This window comes from Nematostella vectensis, chromosome 15 (assembly GCF_932526225.1).
Source record: "Nematostella vectensis chromosome 15, jaNemVect1.1, whole genome shotgun sequence".
NCBI classification, from domain to species: Eukaryota; Metazoa; Cnidaria; class Anthozoa; order Actiniaria; family Edwardsiidae; genus Nematostella; species Nematostella vectensis.
The window spans coordinates 2,300,877-2,321,025 of NC_064048.1; the positions used below are offsets into that span (position 1 = coordinate 2,300,877).

At 39.9% G+C, this 20,149-nt stretch overlaps 2 protein-coding genes across 4 annotated transcripts; both read right to left on the minus strand.

The window, feature by feature from the left end:
* Window positions 1–1,289: 1,289 nt before the first annotated feature.
* Window positions 1,290–14,988, minus strand: LOC116610206 (cyclic AMP-responsive element-binding protein 3-like protein 1). 2 transcript variants are annotated; one of them, XM_048723047.1, is made up of 10 exons: window positions 14,857–14,988; window positions 14,547–14,680; window positions 12,840–12,919; window positions 11,505–11,657; window positions 11,050–11,136; window positions 10,329–10,463; window positions 9,950–9,997; window positions 9,105–9,232; window positions 3,275–3,379; window positions 1,290–2,305 (listed from the first exon to the last, which is right to left on the minus strand). In XM_048723047.1, the coding sequence occupies exons 3-10, from the start codon at window positions 12,900–12,902 to the stop codon at window positions 2,287–2,289; spliced, it is 738 nt and encodes a 245-aa protein (XP_048579004.1). In that variant the 5' UTR covers window positions 12,903–12,919; window positions 14,547–14,680; window positions 14,857–14,988; the 3' UTR covers window positions 1,290–2,286. The 2 variants fall into 2 exon arrangements, with proteins under 2 accessions (XP_048579004.1, XP_048579003.1); XM_048723046.1 differs by lacking the exon at window positions 14,857–14,988 and having other exon boundaries at window positions 14,547–14,818.
* A 279-nt stretch (window positions 14,989–15,267) lies between these two features.
* Window positions 15,268–19,543, minus strand: LOC5502680 (acetylcholinesterase). 2 transcript variants are annotated; one of them, XM_048722448.1, is made up of 3 exons: window positions 19,222–19,543; window positions 16,564–17,638; window positions 15,268–15,793 (listed from the first exon to the last, which is right to left on the minus strand). In XM_048722448.1, exons 2-3 carry the CDS (start codon window positions 17,565–17,567, stop codon window positions 15,619–15,621), a joined length of 1,179 nt encoding a protein of 392 aa, XP_048578405.1. In that variant the 5' UTR covers window positions 17,568–17,638; window positions 19,222–19,543; the 3' UTR covers window positions 15,268–15,618. The 2 variants fall into 2 exon arrangements, with proteins under 2 accessions (XP_048578405.1, XP_032226878.2); XM_032370987.2 differs by having other exon boundaries at window positions 16,495–17,638.
* Window positions 19,544–20,149: the final 606 nt, after the last annotated feature.

Consider the following 20,149-nt stretch of genomic DNA (forward strand, 5'->3'; position numbering starts at 1 on the left):
TTGGGATTGAGGATGTTAGTAGGGTACTACTAGTAGGGGAAGGGTTGGGATTGAGGATGTTAGTAGAGTACTACTAGTAGGGGAAGGGTTGGGATTGGGGATGTTAGTAGGGTACTACTAGTAGGTGAAGGGTTGGGATTGGGGATGTTAGTAGAGTACTACTAGTAGGGGAAGGGTTGGGATTGAGGATGTTAGTAGGGTACTACTAGTAGGGGAAGGGTTGGGATTGGAGATGTTAGTAGGGTACTACTAGTAGGGGAAGGGTTGGGATTGGGGATGTTAGTAGAGTACTACTAGTAGGGGAAGGGTTGGGATTGGGGATGTTAGTAGGGTACAACTAGTAGGGGAAGGGTTGGGATTGGGGATGTTAGTAGAGTACTACTTGTAGGGGAAAGGTTGGGATTGGGGATGTTAGTAGGGTACTACTAGTAGGGGAAGGGTTGGGATTGAGGATGTTAGTAGGGTACTACTAGTAGGGGAAAGGTTGGGATTGGGGATGTTAGTAGGGTACTACTAGTAGGGGAAGGGTTGGGATTGGGGATGTTAGTAGGGTACTACTAGTAGGGGAAGGGTTGGGATTGGAGATGTTAGTAGGGTACTACTAGTAGGGGAAGGGTTGGGATTGGGGATGTTAGTAGGGTACTAATAGTAGGGGAAGGGTTGGGATTGAGGAGGTTAGTAGGGTACTACTAGTAGGGGAAGGGTTGGGATTGGGGATGTTAGTAGGGTACTACTAGTAGGGGAAGGGTTGGGATTGGGGATGTTAGTAGGGTACTACTAGTAGGGGAAGGGTTGGGATTGGGGATGTTAGTAGAGTAGTACTAGTAGGGGAAGGGTTGGGATTGGAGATGTTAGTAGGGTACTACTAGTAGGGGAAGGGTTGGGTTTGGGGATGTTAGTAGGGTACTACTAGTAGGGGAAGGGTTGGGATTGGGGATGTTAGTAGGGTACTACTAGTAGGGGAAGGGTTGGGATTGGGGATGTTAGTAGGGTACTACTAGTAGGGGAAGGGTTGGGTTTGGGGATGTTAGTAGGGTACTACTAGTAGGGGAAGGGTTGGGATTGGGGATGTTAGTAGGGTACTACTAGTAGGGGAAGGGTTGGGATTGGGGATGTTAGTAGGGTACTTGTGGAAGGGTTGGGATTGGGGATGTTGGTAGGGTACTACTGGTAGGGGAAGGGTTCATGTTTATTTGCAAGAAAAGCATATCCCCACTGTTTTCAATAAGATACTAGGTATCGTCCACATCTAAACGCGGACACGAAAACGGAACAATTTGCAAACTCTCTATAATTGTTATATAATCATCGCACTATGATTTTATTATAACAAATTTACATTCTATACATAACACTTTGGCTTTATATAAAGAGTCTTTGTACATTACAAGCACTTCTCGCCATGCTCGAGGATTCGCCGCTTTCTTTGTTTGGCCCGAAAGAGAGCCCACAAAGATCTACCCGCCGGGCCTTCGAGAATTCGGTCACATTAGTCAGCAACAGCTCCTCACAGTGCAATACTCGAGTCAGTAGTTCATGTAGCCATCTTTTGGTTAGGATTAGGTTCAGTATATAGGGTACAGTATATTGATGGCTGCATGAAGTACCAGCCTATATTTATGTTAAGTTAATTGAAACACGTATAGAGTGGTTTTCAAAACCCGTGAAATACTATTGAGTTTATTTAGTACTAATACACTGTAATGTCTTTGCTCTCTTTTGTTCTGACTATTACACTTTAACAATTTAATTTTGTTGCACTTGATTTTGAAAATCACTCTAGAATATGATACAAGGAGATGAACCCGGCTGTTAGACGGTTTGACCAACTTAAGCTAAAATGCAGTTTGCCTTTGCTTATGTGATGTCACGAAAACGATTTGTTTTTTTTTCGGCACCAGTTACAGAGGCTGATTTATGAGTCTCCTATAATCTTATGATTTGCAGTGGTGGTGACAAAAAGTGTGCTACCAACCCCACCCCCCCCCATCATCTTGATCCTTTACTCCTCATCCCCTCCCCCCTCTCTTTAACCCCTCTACTGTGTTTGAGAAAAAAAGAGGGTTTTTCTTCCAGGAAATTGGCATTAAAAGACCACTCCTACCGTCCCGATTGCCAGTTTCGCAACCGTTGTAGGGGGAGGGTGGGGGAGGGATGTTGGATCATGCCCAAATTTAGGCAAAATTACGCTTTGGGAGCTCGCACGGGGAAGCGTGTCTCTGGATGGTGGGGCATCTGCCCTATGCCGCCCCTGTTTGAGTCAGATCTGGCGGTCGTTACTGCACTCTAATGTTTCTTCAAATAGCTGCGAAAAAAAAAGCATAGACAAATTCAGTAGATGTTGATTGCTTGACTGCGCAAGTATTGGCTTTGCCCAACAAAACAATTCTGGCTGTTTGCCCACAACTGAAAGCCCCACCAACAATTAACAAAAACAACCTTTAGAATTAACTCCCTTCCAAGCAAATTAACCCAACAAAACCCTAAGAAACCAGCCCAGCAAACTAATCAGCCGCCAAACAGTAAACAAACCTCATGGTCCAAGCAACCAGCCGAAACCAAGGGAGCACTGCAGAGTGTATTCCTATTGAACGTGCGATTGATATTGTTACGAAAATAAACGCGTCTTATGTGTTTGTTTTGTAAGGAGAGATATCAGTCGCGCTGTTGTGGGTGTAGGGCTTGTATTATGAAGTGGATTATGTTTGTCAACAGGGTCTTGTATATTGCCCGAATCCTTTCCGAGGATAGAGAGTTACAGACGCTCGCGATGAACTTCGTGCATCTTTCGGCGACACTTCGTGCCGACACTACGCGTATCCGATATTTTCGGGCCGATGATACACGAACAAAGACCCTGTTGACAAACATCCAATAGCGCTATCGATGGCTCCCACAAAACAAACACACAGGTGTTGCATAACAAAGTGGTTTATTTTCGTAATAATACCAATCCCTTGCCGAAACCAAATAACCAAGCACACAACAAACCAACAATTTATTAACTTGACAACAAATCAACCCAGCCAATTTAATGAGTAATTCAGTGATAAAACTAGAAAGACCAGAGATAAGCCGTAGATGAACTAGATAGTCTTGCGTAGGTGTGGTGTAGAAAAGCTATAAATAAACGCAAGGTTGAAAAAGTATGCTGATAGCCTCTGTGAAATCAGAGTAGTTGAGCTGACGTTTCGAGCGTTAGCCCTCAGTGAGAAGTGTCTAATAAGAGTTTAACATTCACGAATGATATTATGCAAGTGTGTTTCCACCGTACCATTTGAGGCATATGCCTGTCTGGACAGAGCGGCTCTTTGTCTGCGGTTCCCTCGTGTTGGTATTTGATTCATTCCGGAGACCTTGAAGTTCCGTAAGTAGACCCCTATCAATGGTTAAACTTTTAGTTATAAACTAATTAGCCAATTAGATTCCCCCCCCCACAATTCCACATTTTCAAATGTCCTCTATCGAAATCCCCACCCCACTTCCAGCATCATCATCAACAACTTCTTCATCATCATCATCATCAACATCTTCATCATCATCATCATCACCAACATCTTGGATCCAACATCTTTATCATCATCATCAACATCATCATCATCATCATCATCATCATCATCATCATCATCATCATCATCATCATCCGGGAAAACGTTATTATTGGCTCGCTACGGCCAAACAACAATATAAAAATCCGAGGCAGATAAAGCGGACTCGACCCCTGGACCTGGCTTGTTGTTCAGTGGGGCGCGAGAAAAGTCGAGGGCTGATTCGCAGGCCCTTTACCATTCTTGCAACATGATTAAATGTCTTACTTGACAGTGCCATAGAGTGCGCAACCTGATAAATGTCTTACTTGAAAGTGTTATCGAGTGCGCAACCTGATAAATGTCTTACTTGATAGTGCTATCGAGTGCGCAACCTGATAAATGTCTTACTTGATATTGTTATCGAGTCCGCAACCTGATAAATGTCTTATATGATAGTGTTATCGAGTCCGCAACCTGATAAATGTCTTATATGATAGTGTTATCGAGTGCGCAACCTGATAAATGTCTTCATTAATAGTGTTATCGAGTGCGCAACCTGATGAATGTCTTACTTGATAGTGTTATCGAGTGTGCAATCTGATAAATGTCTTACTTGATAGAGTTATCGTGTGCGCAACGTGATGAATGTCTTACTTGATAGTGTTATCGAGTGCACAACCTGATGAATGTCTTACTTGATAGTGTTATCGAGTGTGCAATCTGATAAATGTCTTACTTGATAGTGTTATCGTGTGCGCAACCTGATAAATGTCTTACTTGATAGTGTTATCGAGTGCACAAAATGATAAATGTCTTACTTGATAGTGTTATCGTGTGCGCAACCTGATGAATGTCTTACTTGATAGTGTTATCGTGTGTGCAACATGATAAATGTCTTACTTGATAGTGTTATCGAGTGCACAACCTGATAAATGTCTTCATTAATAGTGTTATCGAGTGCGCAACCTGATGAATGTCTTACTTGATAGTGTTATCGAGTGTGCAATCTGATAAATGTCTTACTTGATAGTGTTATCGTGTGCGCAACCTGATGAATGTCTTACTTGATAGTGTTATCGAGTGCACAACCTGATAGATGTCTTACTTGATAGTGTTATCGTGTGCGCAACCTGATAAATGTCTTACTTGATAGTGTTATCGTGTGCGCAACATGATAAATGTCTTACTTGATAGTGTTATCGAGTGCGCAACCTGATAAATGTCTTCATTAATAGTGTTATCGAGTGCGCAACCTGATAAATGTCTTACTTAATAGTGTTATCGAGTGCGCAACCTGATAAATGTCTTACTTGATAGTGTTATCGAGTGCGCAACCTGATAAATGTCTTACTTGATAGTGTTATCGAGTCCGCAACCTGATAAATGTCTTACTTGATAGTGTTATCGAGTGCGCAACCTGATAAATGTCTTACTTGATAGTGTTATCGAGTGCGCAACCTGATAAATGTCTTCATTAATAGTGTTATCGAGTGCGAAACCTGATAAATGTCTTACTTAATAGTGTTATCGAGTGCGCAACCTGATAAATGTCCTACTTGATAGTGTTATCGAGTGTGCAACCTTATAAATGTCTTACTTGATAGTGTTATCGTGTGCGCAACCTGATAAATGTCTTACTTGATAGTGTTATCGTGTGCGCAACCTGATAAATGTCTTACTTGATAGTGTTATCGTGTGCGCAACCTGATAAATGTCCTACTTGATAGTGTTATCGAGTGTGCAATCTGATAAATGTCTTACTTGATAGTGTTATCGAGTGCGCAACCTGATAAATGTCTTACTTGATAGTGTTATCGTGTGCGCAACCTGATGAATGTCTTACTTGATAGTGTTATCGTGTGCGCAACGTGATAAATGTCTTACTTGATAGTGTTATCGTGTTCGCAACCTGATAAATGTCTTCATTAATAGTGTTATCGAGTGCGCAACCTGATAAATGTCTGCATTAATAGTGTTATCGAGTGTGCAACCTGATGAATGTCTTACTTGATAGTGTTATCGTGTGCACAACCTGATAAATGTCTTACTTGATATTGTTATCGAGTGCGCAACCTGATAATTGTCTTCATTAATAGTGTTATCGAGTGCGCAACCTGATGAATGTCTTACTTGATTGTGTTATCGTGTTTGCAACCTGATAAATGTCTTACTTGATAGTGTTATCGAGTGCGCAACCTGATAAATGTCTTACTTGATAGTGCTATCGAGTGCGCAACCTGATAAATGTCTTACTTGATAGTGTTATCGAGTCCGCAACCTGATAAATGTCTTATATGATAGTGTTATCGAGTCCGCAACCTGATAAATGTCTTATATGATAGTGTTATCGAGTGCGCAACCTGATAAATGTCTTCATTAATAGTGTTATCGAGTGCGCAACCTGATGAATGTCTTACTTGATAGTGTTATCGTGTGCACAACCTGATAAATGTCTTACTTGATAGTGTTATCGTGTGCGCAACCTGATAAATGTCTTACTTGATAGTGTTATCGTGTGCGCAACATGATAAATGTCTTACTTGATAGTGTTATCGAGTGCGCAACCTGATAAATGTCTTCATTAATAGTGTTATCGAGTGCGCAACCTGATAAATGTCTTACTTAATAGTGTTATTGAGTGCGCAACCTGATAATTGTCTTCATTAATAGTGTTATCGAGTGCGCAACCTGATGAATGTCTTACTTGATTGTGTTATCGTGTTTGCAACCTGATAAATGTCTTACTTGATAGTGTTATCGAGTGCGCAACCTGATAAATGTCTTACTTGATAGTGCTATCGAGTGCGCAACCTGATAAATGTCTTACTTGATAGTGTTATCGAGTCCGCAACCTGATAAATGTCTTATATGATAGTGTTATCGAGTCCGCAACCTGATAAATGTCTTATATGATAGTGTTATCGAGTGCGCAACCTGATAAATGTCTTCATTAATAGTGTTATCGAGTGCGCAACCTGATGAATGTCTTACTTGATAGTGTTATCGTGTGCACAACCTGATAAATGTCTTACTTGATAGTGTTATCGTGTGCACAACCTGTTAAATGTCTTACTTGATAGTGTTATCGAGTGCGCAACCTGATAAATGTCTTCATTAATAGTGTTATCGAGTGCGCAACCTGATAAATGTCTTACTTAATAGTGTTATCGAGTCCGCAACCTGATAAATGTCTTATATGATAGTGTTATCGAGTCCGCAACCTGATAAATGTCTTATATGATAGTGTTATCGAGTGCGCAACCTGATAAATGTCTTCATTAATAGTGTTATCGTGTGCGCAACGTGATGAATGTCTTACTTGATAGTGTTATCGAGTGCACAACCTGATGAATGTCTTACTTGATAGTGTTATCGAGTGTGCAATCTGATAAATGTCTTACTTGATAGTGTTATCGTGTGCGCAACCTGATAAATGTCTTACTTGATAGTGTTATCGAGTGCACAACCTGATGAATGTCTTACTTGATAGTGTTATCGAGTGCACAAAATGATAAATGTCTTACTTGATAGTGTTATCGTGTGCGCAACCTGATGAATGTCTTACTTGATAGTGTTATCGTGTGTGCAACATGATAAATGTCTTACTTGATAGTGTTATCGAGTGCACAACCTGATAAATGTCTTCATTAATAGTGTTATCGAGTGCGCAACCTGATGAATGTCTTACTTGATAGTGTTATCGAGTGTGCAATCTGATAAATGTCTTACTTGATAGTGTTATCGTGTGCGCAACCTGATGAATGTCTTACTTGATAGTGTTATCGAGTGCACAACCTGATAGATGTCTTACTTGATAGTGTTATCGTGTGCGCAACCTGATAAATGTCTTACTTGATAGTGTTATCGTGTGCGCAACATGATAAATGTCTTACTTGATAGTGTTATCGAGTGCGCAACCTGATAAATGTCTTCATTAATAGTGTTATCGAGTGCGCAACCTGATAAATGTCTTACTTAATAGTGTTATCGAGTGCGCAACCTGATAAATGTCTTACTTGATAGTGTTATCGAGTGCGCAACCTGATAAATGTCTTACTTGGTAGTGTTATCGAGTCCGCAACCTGATAAATGTCTTACTTGATAGTGTTATCGAGTGCGCAACCTGATAAATGTCTTACTTGATAGTGTTATCGAGTGCGCAACCTGATAAATGTCTTCATTAATAGTGTTATCGAGTGCGAAACCTGATAAATGTCTTACTTAATAGTGTTATCGAGTGCGCAACCTGATAAATGTCCTACTTGATAGTGTTATCGAGTGTGCAACCTTATAAATGTCTTACTTGATAGTGTTATCGTGTGCGCAACCTGATAAATGTCTTACTTGATAGTGTTATCGTGTGCGCAACCTGATAAATGTCTTACTTGATAGTGTTATCGTGTGCGCAACCTGATGAATGTCCTACTTGATAGTGTTATCGAGTGTGCAATCTGATAAATGTCTTACTTGATAGTGTTATCGAGTGCGCAACCTGATAAATGTCTTACTTGATAGTGTTATCGTGTGCGCAACCTGATGAATGTCTTACTTGATAGTGTTATCGTGTGCGCAACGTGATAAATGTCTTACTTGATAGTGTTATCGTGTTCGCAACCTGATAAATGTCTTCATTAATAGTGTTATCGAGTGCGCAACCTGATAAATGTCTGCATTAATAGTGTTATCGAGTGTGCAACCTGATGAATGTCTTACTTGATAGTGTTATCGTGTGCACAACCTGATAAATGTCTTACTTGATATTGTTATCGAGTGCGCAACCTGATAATTGTCTTCATTAATAGTGTTATCGAGTGCGCAACCTGATGAATGTCTTACTTGATTGTGTTATCGTGTTTGCAACCTGATAAATGTCTTACTTGATAGTGTTATCGTGTGCGCAACCTGATGAATGTCGTACTTGATAGTGTTATCGAGTGCACAACCTGATAAATGTCTTACTTGATAGTGTTATCGTGTGCGCAACATGATAAATGTCTTACTTGATAGTGTTATCGTGTGTGCAACATGATAAATGTCTTACTTGATAGTGTTATCGTGTGCACAACCTGATAAATGTCTTACTTGATAGTGTTATCGAGTGCGCAACCTGATAATTGTTTTCATTAATAGTGTTATCGAGTGCGCAACCTGATGAATGTCTTATTTGATAGTGTTATCGTGTGCACAACCTGATAAATGTCTTACTTGATAGTGTTATCGTGTGCACAACCTGATAAATGTCTTACTTGATAGTGTTATCGTGTGCGCAACCTAATAAATGTCTTACTTGATAGTGTTATCGAGTGCACAACCGGATAAATGTCTTACTTGATAGTGTTATCGTGTGCACAACCTGATAATTGTCTTCATTAATAGTGTTATCGAGTGCGCAACCTGATAAATGTCTTACTTGATAGTGTTATCGTGTGCGCAACCTGATAAATGTCTTACTTGATAGTGTTATCGAGTGCGCAACCTGAGAAATGTCTTACTTGATAGTGCTATCGAGTGCGCAGCCTGAGGAATGTCTTACTTGATAGTGCTATCGAGTGCGCAACCTGATGAATGTCTTACTTGATGGTGTTATCGAGTGAGCTCACGCGATCCCTTAGCGTGTTATTTTCCAAGATAAAAGACTCCAGTCTTTTCTCGAGAGTCTCAACATATTCCTTTTTCTTCCTTCTGCTTTCTTGTGCCGAAAGCTAAAAAAGAAACGTCATAGTCATAATTAACCACAAGTTGTAAGGTTATAAAATGGATGGAAATATACAAGTGCAGAAGCCTAGCTGTTGAAACACCTTTTATAAGACTATACAGGCGCGTGTCCAAAGGGGGGGGGGGGGGGGTATCCAAGAGGTCCGGATCCCACTCTGCTCATGTGGAGTAATAAGTTTGACTCCGGTTGACACTTCGTTGTTAGTTAAGATGACGGTTTGTTTTATGCGTGCATGTGGGGAGAACAAAAATATAGATGGATTTAGTGACCAAGAGCAAAGAATGCCTATTTATACTTAATTGACTAGTTTCAAGTGATTTCCTACTCTGGACCCCACCCTGCTTTTTTCTCTAGATACGCCCCTGTTATAGTATAAATGAAAATAATGCAGATACTAAGCCAGTATTTGATCAGAAGAGGTAGAGAGGTAAGGTGGGCGAGGGGGGGGGGGGGGGGGGTGAATCCACAGAGACAAAAATATTTAAAAAGAGAAAAATGCATTTGGCGGTAGAGGGGATAGTGTATGCAATTCAAATGACTCAGTTTGTATTTTAAACCGACGTTTCGGTGTGGCCTTACTTCGGCACCCCTGCCCCCACCCTCACATAGCACGTGCCTGTTTACAGGAGGGTATTGAGACCGAAACTTTCTTGGTATCTGACTTATCAGGATTAACAATTTACTCACTTCTATAAATACTGACCTTGTTTTTAATCTTTCTTCGTATTCTCTTCAGAGCTCGCTCTTGTGTCTATAACAGAGGATGGGGATTATACCAAACGCCTTCCCTTAAAAGTTCTCTGACGCTTACCTTTAGTTAAGCGTGCGTCATTAGGGTAACGCACTTCAACCGGGTTCAACTTCGCCACCCCCATCCCTGGAAATCCTTTATTTTTTATTCATTAAGAGAGGGGTGGGTTGGTTCAAAGGCCTCCCCCCTAGATGTTCCCTGGTGCTTAAAGTGCGAGCCAATAGATATGGTATGCCCAAGTTGATTCAAATTTTAAATCCCCCGGCATCGTTTTTTTTTTAATCATGAAGAGGGGAGATCCCTGCCCCCTTAGACGCTTCCTGTCGCTAACCTTCGTGAGGTGGCCACCATTAGGAAGAGGTATCCCTTCTGCCATAAACGTGTCTCGTTCCAGAGGAGTGAGTTCCACGTTTTTGTATCGGCCTTGCTGCTCATTTACAGGGTCGGCTGGTTCCACAGATCCGGGCTAAGTGTGGAAGGGTATGTTATGATAAGTATATCGCTAATTATGGAAGCTATGTTAGGATTGGCGATATCCATTGCCATTACACCATAAACATCATCATTATTATTATCGTCATTATTTTTTATCTTTATTATTACAACATCACCGTCATTCATGGAATGGAATGATTACCGTCATTGTCAGGAGTTTATCATCATCATCATCATCATCATCATCATCATCATCATCATCGTCGTCGTCGTCATCATCATCATCATCATCATTTATCACCATTATCATCATCATAATATTAATAATCACCATCACCATCATCGTCACCATCACCATCACCATCACCATCACCATCACCATCACCATCACCATCACCATCACCATCACCATCACCATCACCATCACCATCACCATCACCATCACCATCACCATCACCATCACCATCACCATCACCATCACCATCACCATCACCATCACCATCACCATCACCATCACCATCACCATCACCATCACCATCACCATCACCATCACCATCACCATCATCACCATCACCATCATCTTCTTCATCATTCTCATCATCGCCATCATGACGTACCCGACTGCTTATGGATCCATATCCACTCGACCCTGACTCGTTGTCTTCTCTCCCCTCCTCTAATCCTATATTTTCTCCTTGTCTTAGCTGAAAAAATAAATGACTGATAGTGTTCAAAAGTAAAAGGTTAGGATAGCCAGGGGTCAGTTTGAGTTTTAGTGAGGTGGGAGGTGGGACGAGAATCCTAAAATTATAAGGAAATAAAAACAGGGCCTGTCATGGCCCTGTATTTCAGCGAAAAGTTTGAATTGAGAGATTTGTTCTTGAGTTAGGGCTCGAGTTAGTCAGATAGTACGAGTTAGTCAGATAGTACGAGTTAGTCAAGTACGAGTTAGTTAGATAGTGCGAGTTAGATAGTACGAGTTAGTCAGAAGTTCTGCATGACCAAGTTAGCGTTGTTAGCATTCTTTCAGTTACCGGATAGTTCAAATGTAAAGTGGAGAGCTAGTCTTTACCTGATTTTCGGCGACTTTGCTGAGCATGGAGGATATTTTGGAGAGCAATTGAGCGTCGTCCTCCCTCTGTCGCGGTAGTTGTAAACCAAGCCGAGCGAGATCACTCTGAGCGGAGGCGCTGTACTCGGAGTCTTGGTAAGTTTCGTGTCTTATCTTGATAAAAGGAACAAACACATATATATCAGCTAATGTGGCATTATTGTGGTTGTGGATTATGAAAATGGTGATAACGCCATGACTATCCAAAGCTGTTGCAGGCCAAGAAATATTGAGGGGAGAGGGGGGACACGATACAGAAGCATTAAGACAATTTCTTTGGGCACAACAACGCCTCTACTGGATATTATAAGTTTTAAAGATTAGGGGGAAGGGGGCACGTGCCCCTTGTGCCCCACACCCTGCTTATTTGCTTTAAAAACCAAGAATTGGCAAATAGGAATGGCATTAGTCGGACGTCTTCAGAGGATCGAAGAGGGGTAGAGTGCAGTTTGAGAGCTCCCTCCCCCCCCCCCCCCCTTGTCAGAAAAAATAGGACACATATCGATCAATGGCTGGCGAGCGCAAGGAGGACCTTTGATGCTCTAAAACGCCAGTGTCTTACCCAATAATATTCTAAAACGTTAGTGTCTTGCCCAATGATATTCTAAAACGTTAGGGACTTGGCTCCATATCCAAGATGGCTGCCAGCAAAATCGTAGTAAACACTAATTCCTACGTTTACGTGGAAATTCTCGACTTACAAAGCTGTAGAGCGATAAAAATAGCGAAAAAATAAATGACTCCCAAATATGGTATGTAATGCCTAATAAGAAAATAACCAGCGAGCTAGAAAAACGAAAGTTTTTAAAACAAGATTGACTGATATGGTAGTAAACGAAGTCTTCCAAGTTTTACGTGTAATTTTTCGACATACGCAGTTCTAGGGGGGAAAATGAATTCAAGCGAACTCCCGTATTACTGCCGTATAGGCAACAACAAAAGACTGGGTGCAAGATTCTAGGAAATTAAACAATTATATATATAAATTTAGATTTTTAGAAAAAACAATTGATTGGGGGACTACATGGTCCACGGAGCGAGCTAGAAAAACGATTGTTTTCAAAACAAAATTAGTATGTCCTTAAAAAAATCTCAAAATTTTACACATTTTCACATACGTTTTATACATGTGCACATCCACCTGAAATATCATAGTATTAGAACCTATTAGGGTCAACAACATTGAGGGTCTCATTTCAACCAATGAATTACTTTATTAGCGAATGGCCCTTGAGTAAGGCTAAGTGATGTCAAAGCAACGCCTTTATTTCAATATTATGGAATGTCCGACTTTACCATATTTGGCTGAACACCGTCTGTTATCCCCTGATAACACATGTCAAACATGTGAAGATCCATTACCGTGATTGCAGGTCCTTGAAAATAAAACATAATTAATTTCTTATGGAATTCCTATTAAATCAATTTCTTACAAAATGTGTGATTACTGAAAAGATGCAATCCCTCTACAGTAAATACAAAAATTGGATTTTGGGCTGGGCTGGGAATCATATATATTTTGGGGATGGGGAACTTTGTCCAGATTTCAGGGGTGAGAAAAACATCTCTCTATACAAAATATTTACTTAAAGGAGGTGTAAAAATTACTTCCCTTAAAAGAAGGAGAATTCATGCACCTGGACAACACAGAACTCTTTAAAAGATCAGATCAATGTCTTGTTTCAAATCTCAGACACAATAACCCCCTCGCGTACAGGGGGAACACGGCAAAAAAGGAGAAATGATTGCGCAAAGGATTATGGGCAGGCCCAGCTTTTGCTCAAAGAGCCAAGGGAAAGCTCTTCCCATGATGCTTTTCAACTAATTTCTTCCCTAGTCGCGATTTGTGGTGGTCGCTTTGAAAATCCTTTTCTGTGATCCAACCAGATAAGAAGTAATGATAACTAAAAAAAAAAACACTTAAAAACACGAACATTCAAAAGCACACAGACATTGTAATACACACTAGACTATTGGGTTGTTGATTGTACCCAGCCATACAAATATTTTCCTTTTTTAATCAACGAGCTATGTACCAAAAAAGAAAAAAATAAAGCCCAAAATATAAATTACACAAATATTGGTTTAAACCAGGCGCTCATAAGTGATGAGACATTCCCTGTATTCACAGATTATTCTATTAGCTGTTTTACCCATGGAGTCTAGCGGGAAATACCCCATCAATTAACATAGAAGTTAACGCACCGAATCATGCCTTTTGAGGTCACGTTTTTATACGCATCCGTAATTGGTCTCCACAAGTCTGTTTTATTATGCAAAAATAATCAAAATATGGCCAAGCTTTGCAGTTATCCGATGCATTTTTTTTTTGCAATTTGTTTTTTTGCGACTTTCAGGTCACCTTTTTTAAAAAAATATATATAATAAAAAGAAGTTGTTTTTACTCCATTTATGAGCTTTGATACTCCGTAAATCCTTTTATACAGGCTATTTTGAAAATGCTTTTAGTGTTTGTAAACACCTTTTAAAGCCACCTGTCCGTATTTACCCAATTAACTGAAATACAAGGGTTCCCTGTTTCTTTCAAACCCGATTTTGTTCCGTGTTAAAAGCGTGAGCATTTAGTCAACCCACTTATAAAATCCCAATTTAAGTAAAATGCGTTTCAATTAGAACAAAATAAATAATCTCAATAATTGATCTTATTGATTTTATTTTATTTTTCAATAATCGCAATTGCGTAATTTTGATATCAGACCCTTGAATTTTGTTTTTTTTGTTTTGTTTTATAAAACACCAGAATATAATATTATATGCATAAACCTAGAACAATTCTACCGTACAATATTGTTTAAAGTATTGACAAACAATATTAATATTTGTTTGAAAAAGAAAACACAAAAGAAAGATCAACTATTTAGTAGTATGTAGTATTTAGAAGTATGTATAATAATAAATTTCAAGAACAAAATAAATTTAAAAAAAAGTCAATCCGTCAAAATAATGAAAGCTAATGAAAATGAACAAATTAGATAAACTGACCTTTCGATGAATAAGCTCCTTTACTCTGTTTGTGCTTCGACTCCGGAACCACCAGTTCTGAACATAACACTGAATTCTGATCGATATAAGCTATTTTGCTAGCGGAAAAAGCTGGTGAGCAACCCAGGATGACCCTAAATGGTTGATGGGAGTTTAGATGTTATGAAACACCGATATGACACGGGTATTTTGACACACGTGGCAACGGTGATGATTTAAAGGACGCTGTATATCAATATCCGCTCGTGTGTCAAATGCAAACGTGGCAGAGCCGTATGCCTGGTGTTGTGTGCTTGGATAATTCAACTACCTGCGGTGACCACTCGCGCTCCATTACGCAACATTAGTCGTGTAAAATACCGGTGTTCTGTTGAGAAAATCTCCTTTCGCTATTATATCAGGTGCGTTTTTGCCTGGGGTTGTGAACACCGTAATTGCGAACACGTGCAGGTTAAGGACATGGCGGAAACAGGATTTTCGAGTTTATGGGTTACCTTGGTTACGCACCGTAGAGAACCCAAAATCGCGCCGAACAAAGGTGCTCCGAGTGGTCCATTCAAAATCGGGAAGCGCTCGCAGTGTTCGGCCAATACTCGCGCACTTTTTTAAGCTGCTAACGAAGGTGCTCCGAGTGGTCTATTTAAAATCGGGAAGCGCTCGCAGTATTCGACCAATACTCGCGCACTTTTTTAAGCTGCTAACGAAGAAATGTCATGTTCGATTGCTACTCCTTTTTATAATTTTTATTTTTGGGAAACACTCCAGACCATGCCGACAGTTCGAGGCAGTGTTATCTCTAAGGTTTCAGTTTCAGAAGATAGACAAAAATTAGTCTTTTAAGTGTACAGGTATAACTAGAAAGATAAGCCGAAGAATAAAAATGGTGGTCGGCGCAGGCGTGGTGGTATCGGGAATGTAAGAGTAAGTCAACACAAGTGAAAAGTGGTATCCTGTGTTGATTTTTTGTTTCGATTTCCACAACGCTACGTAGACATACGCACACTCAGAAGCGTGTCGTTGTATCTGGGTTTCGCTGTTTGTTAAAGTTCCTAAACCGGTCATCTTCCTTTTTCTATTTCTTGTTTTCTTTCTCCCTACAATGCTTCGCCAGCAATGGAACGAATTTGTTCCAGAATGCAATGCGGTCGGCCTGAAAGTGATGGTGGATGCTAGGCGCCAGGCCAATGTTGATGTACTCTTGTCTCGCGCTCGTATAACGAGGCCAGGTTACCAAACCATCCGGAATTCTGAAATTTGTAAATAACGATACCGTAAATGATCTAATAAACGCCCAGTGCATTTATTAAATTTCGATGGTCCGAGGGGGGCATTCAATAGATAGGAGGCGTTTATTAGAGAGGGGCTTTCTTTAAAAAACTATAACAGTATAACAAAAACCCAAGTGCAGTGGGATTCTAATCTCAGTAAGGATCATGTTAAATTATAGCCTGCGTGGCAAGCGTTTCTTGGCATTAAGTCTCAATCAGTAGAATTGAGGCCATGGTTGTGGTGGTGATGATATTGATGATAATGTTGTTGATAATGATGATGATAATGTTGTTGATAATGATGATGATAATGTTGTTGATAATGATGATGATAATGTTGTTGATAATGATGATTATAATGTTGTTGATAATGATGATTATAATGTTTTTGGTGATGATGATGATTGCGGGGGTGATGATTGGCTGTGGTGGTTTTGGTGATGATGATGATATTGTTCGTTTGAGTTACTAATTATGATGATGATAGGTGATGATGGTGCGATAGTTGTGACAGTGGTGGTGATGTTGTTGATGATAATGATGATAAAGATGCTGTTTGTGGTGCTATTAATGGTGATTAATCGGTGTTGTTGGTGATAATTATAACAGCGTCGATAATAGAATCTGACAAGCAAATACTTCTGATCATTTACATCATCAATTATGGTTTGCTAACTGACCTATCTTTTGCAAAACCTGTCCAAAGTGCCATCACATACGAGCTAAGCCCTCTCTCGACCAAGGAGTACCTGGATGCAGAATCTAGCCTTGGGTTGGGTTGCCATGGGGACCCAAACAGATACTGCAACTCATCAAAGTGTGGCACTCCAAGCCATTCAGGGAAATTCGAGAATGATGAACGATGGGAAAACTGATACATATACGTGGGGATACCAGCAGATGAAAAGGAATCGGCGGTAAGTACACTTGGGGCAAAATAAGCCATGTCTCCAAAGAGGCGAGCGATGTTTTCATACATGTTTTCTTGTGGGTTTGTATGGTTTTTGTATCTATGCAAGACTGCTTTCTTCACAATCTCACAATCCCCATATAAATGCAAATGTTGGACGATTTTCTCGAACAGTTCAAATGTCATGGGGTTTAAATCGTTAGACAAGAATTTGGCTTCGTCTTTGGTAAACCCAATCATGATTGAGGTGAGGTTATTAAATTGGTGAGTTTGTTGAAGATTTCTTGGATCGTCAGGGACAAACTGCCCATCCACAGAGGTAACAGGAAGCAAGAAACCGAGTTTCCTAAATGAAAATGGGCGCATTAGCTTCATAAATTCTTCGACTTTCTTTGTTCTCAAACAGCGCAGCAAATTCTTTTTATCAGGACAACCAAGCTCATTTATTATCCAATCGTAATCCGAAGAATCCGGAGAATGAAAGGCAAAGTTGCTGTTAGCATTTCCACTTTGTATGATAGCTTTGTGGAAAAGCCCTGCAGACATGGGCGACATAATATGAAAGTGAACACTCGCGCCGCCCGCACTTTCGCCAAATATGGTCACACTGTTCGGGTCCCCACCAAAGTTACCAATATTCTGATGCACCCATTTAAGAGCCTGTACTTGGTCTAGATACCCATAATTCCCAGCGAGGTCTGTGCCAGAAATATACAGGAAGCCAAACAAAGCGAGGCGGTGGTTAAGCGTTACCACGATGATGTCATTGTGTGACGAAAGCACGGAGCTATGATACCAGTTCCCAGACCCTACGTAATTACCGCCGCCATGTAGCCAGACCATGACGGGCAGCCTGTGGTGAGAATGCGCAGGACGGTAGATGTTTAGGTAAAGACAGTCCTCTGAGACTGTATCTGGAATAACACAAAGCAAAGATTTCAAAGCGATTGCAGTCCCTTGATTGCCGGTCCCCCCCTCCCTTCGGATATTTAAAAAGGAATGTGTAGGAGCTGCTCTAACATTCTGCCATCTATTAGTGCCCCCCCCCCCCCCTCGATTAATATTTATTGTTAGTTATTATTATTTTTTTTTTGTAATATGGCTTATTGGAGAAACTTGATGTGGGAACCTTGTTAGAAGTAGAAGAGAAAAGAAAAACTATTGTCCCTGCTCCATCTGATTGGTTCAAAACAGAAAATCACAAAGAAGATATATTAGGGAGCACATTTTCTACATAATTTCCTCAAAATCTTACTATATTCTACATGTTATTACCAATATTTTTTGTATAAAAAGATCCTATATGGGAAAAGCTTTTTGCCACAGAACAATGGGGCCTTGGTTCCTTCTTGCATGGATTATTACAAAGGTTTTAGGTCAAAGTACCATGTTATGAACCACAAAGTTGAATATTTTATGCAATAGACAAAACCTGAAATAATTTGGGCATTCGGCAAATCGCGAGATTTATTAAGACACAAAGTCCCATGTTATAAAGCACAAAGTCAAATATTTTATGCAATAGACAAAACCAGAAATGATTTGCGCATTCGGTAAATCGCGAGATTTTTTAAGACACAAAGTACCATGTTATGAAGCACAAAGTTAAATATTTAATGCACAGACAAAAACTGGAATGATTTGCGCATTCGGGAAATCGCGAGATTTTTAAGACACAAAGTTGAATATTTTATGCAATAGACAAAACCTGAAATAATTTGGGCATTCGGCTAATCGCGAGATTTTTTAAGACACAAAGTCCCATGTTATGAAGCACAATGTTAAATATTTTATGCAATAGACAAAAACTGAAATGATCTGCGCATTCGGCAAATCGCGAGATTTTTTTAGACACAAAGTTGAATATTTTATGCAATAGACAAAACCTGAAATAATTTGGGCATTCGGCAAACCGCGAGTTTTTTTAAGACACAAAGTCCCATGTTATAAAGCACAAAGTCAAATATTTTATGCAATAGACAAATAGTGCTATGTTACAAGCACAAAGTTGAATGTCGTGAACGATATACTAAAATGTTTACAGCAAAGGCAAAATGATGAGTTTTTTAAGACACAAAGTGCGATGTTTTGAGCACAAAGTGCGATATTGTGAACTAAACCTGCAATGTTTTAAGCGATAATCAAATAGTGCTTTGTCGTGACACTCAAAGTGAGTTGTCGTGACGCAAATAGTTCAAAGTCGTGACCGAAAGGTGAGATGCTGTTAACGAAAACCTTGAGTGGCCCCCATGGGCTTCCGTACAAATGAGCTTAAGAATAACAACAACATATCTATTGCCATTAGAATATAATTCGTTCGATTGATTACGCCTTTTTGTAGACTTTTACCATAACTACAATAGTAACGTAAAATAGGCTTGTTAGTTTTATGAGGAGAAAACTTACAATGTTCTGTCTACACTGTGCTACTGTATGCGCATGGACGCGACTAATAAGCAACTGTGCGAACAATGTGAATCAACGATTGAACTCTCACCATTCTCATACAGTGGCTGGAAGCGTGGGGAGTGAGTTGGCTGAGGGCAGACAGCTGAATATTCCGTAGCATTCCGTATACCGTTCCAATACTTAGGTGGTTTGGGCGAAGCAAACCTGAGTTCATCCACAGGCGGTTCTGCCTGATGATATCTGTGGGATCCACACAAAGTGTGACTGGTACCAAGAAGAGGGTAAGAAAGGGAATGAGGCGAAACATGGCAAATAGAAGGTGTTCCCGTGTGTTAAACCTTGAAGACGTCAGTTAAGGGTGAATTAACACAATACAAATCGTGACATTTTCGACGGTCAATATTACTAGGTCGTTATAAGGTCACCAGCTTCCACTCTTTTTTATAAGAACGTGTTTTATAAGAACGTCCAGCCTGAGATTTCACTAAAATTTAAAAACATGCTAAGAACATGCCGATGCTAAGATAGCAGAATTTTTTTTCTTTTTTAGTCCTGATGCGTTCTAAAATGCAGAATCAAATTGTGCTCATGGTAACAACCTTATTAATGCTATTGTTTTTATTATGATTGATTTTATTAGGAGAGGCATCAACCTAAAATCTTTGGCTCGAAACGTCTGTTTCACCACAGTTATTAACTATGGTTTATGAGTTTGTTTACAGCCCGTCAAAGTGCATCACCACTGTCAGCAGTATCTAAGCTTTCCAACAGTGATTTGCTAATCGTTAACACTAGTTGATGGTTGTTTGTATTTTTTTTATTAAAAATGCAACTTTTAGCATATTGGGAGAGTGTCCTAGGACATCATAAAGACTATTGGGGCATAATTGAGTGCTGTGCTCATGGATGTTTGCAAGCAAAGGTGGATTCATGGGGTTGTTTCCTTGTTTTGCTTGGCCTGGATACAAAAATTAATTTTCTAATTAATCACCATAGCTCTCTTATATGCTGTCTTT

Coding starts and splice junctions, on each gene's coding strand:
- LOC5502680 (XM_032370987.2), bottom strand. CDS start 17,567: ATGGTCTGGCTACATGGCGGCGGTAATTACGTAGGGTCTGGGAACTGG. Junction 15,794..16,494: donor ACAGGTTTTGCAAAAGATAG/GTCAGTTAGCAA, acceptor TACAAATTTCAG/AATTCCGGATGGTTTGGTAA.
- LOC116610206 (XM_048723047.1), bottom strand. CDS start 12,902: ATGGATCTTCACATGTTTGACATGTGTTATCAGGGGATAACAGACGGT. Junction 11,658..12,839: donor ACGGTGTTCAGCCAAATATG/GTAAAGTCGGAC, acceptor CCTTTTATCAAG/ATAAGACACGAAACTTACCA. Junction 11,137..11,504: donor GCAAAGTCGCCGAAAATCAG/GTAAAGACTAGC, acceptor TTATTTTTTCAG/CTAAGACAAGGAGAAAATAT.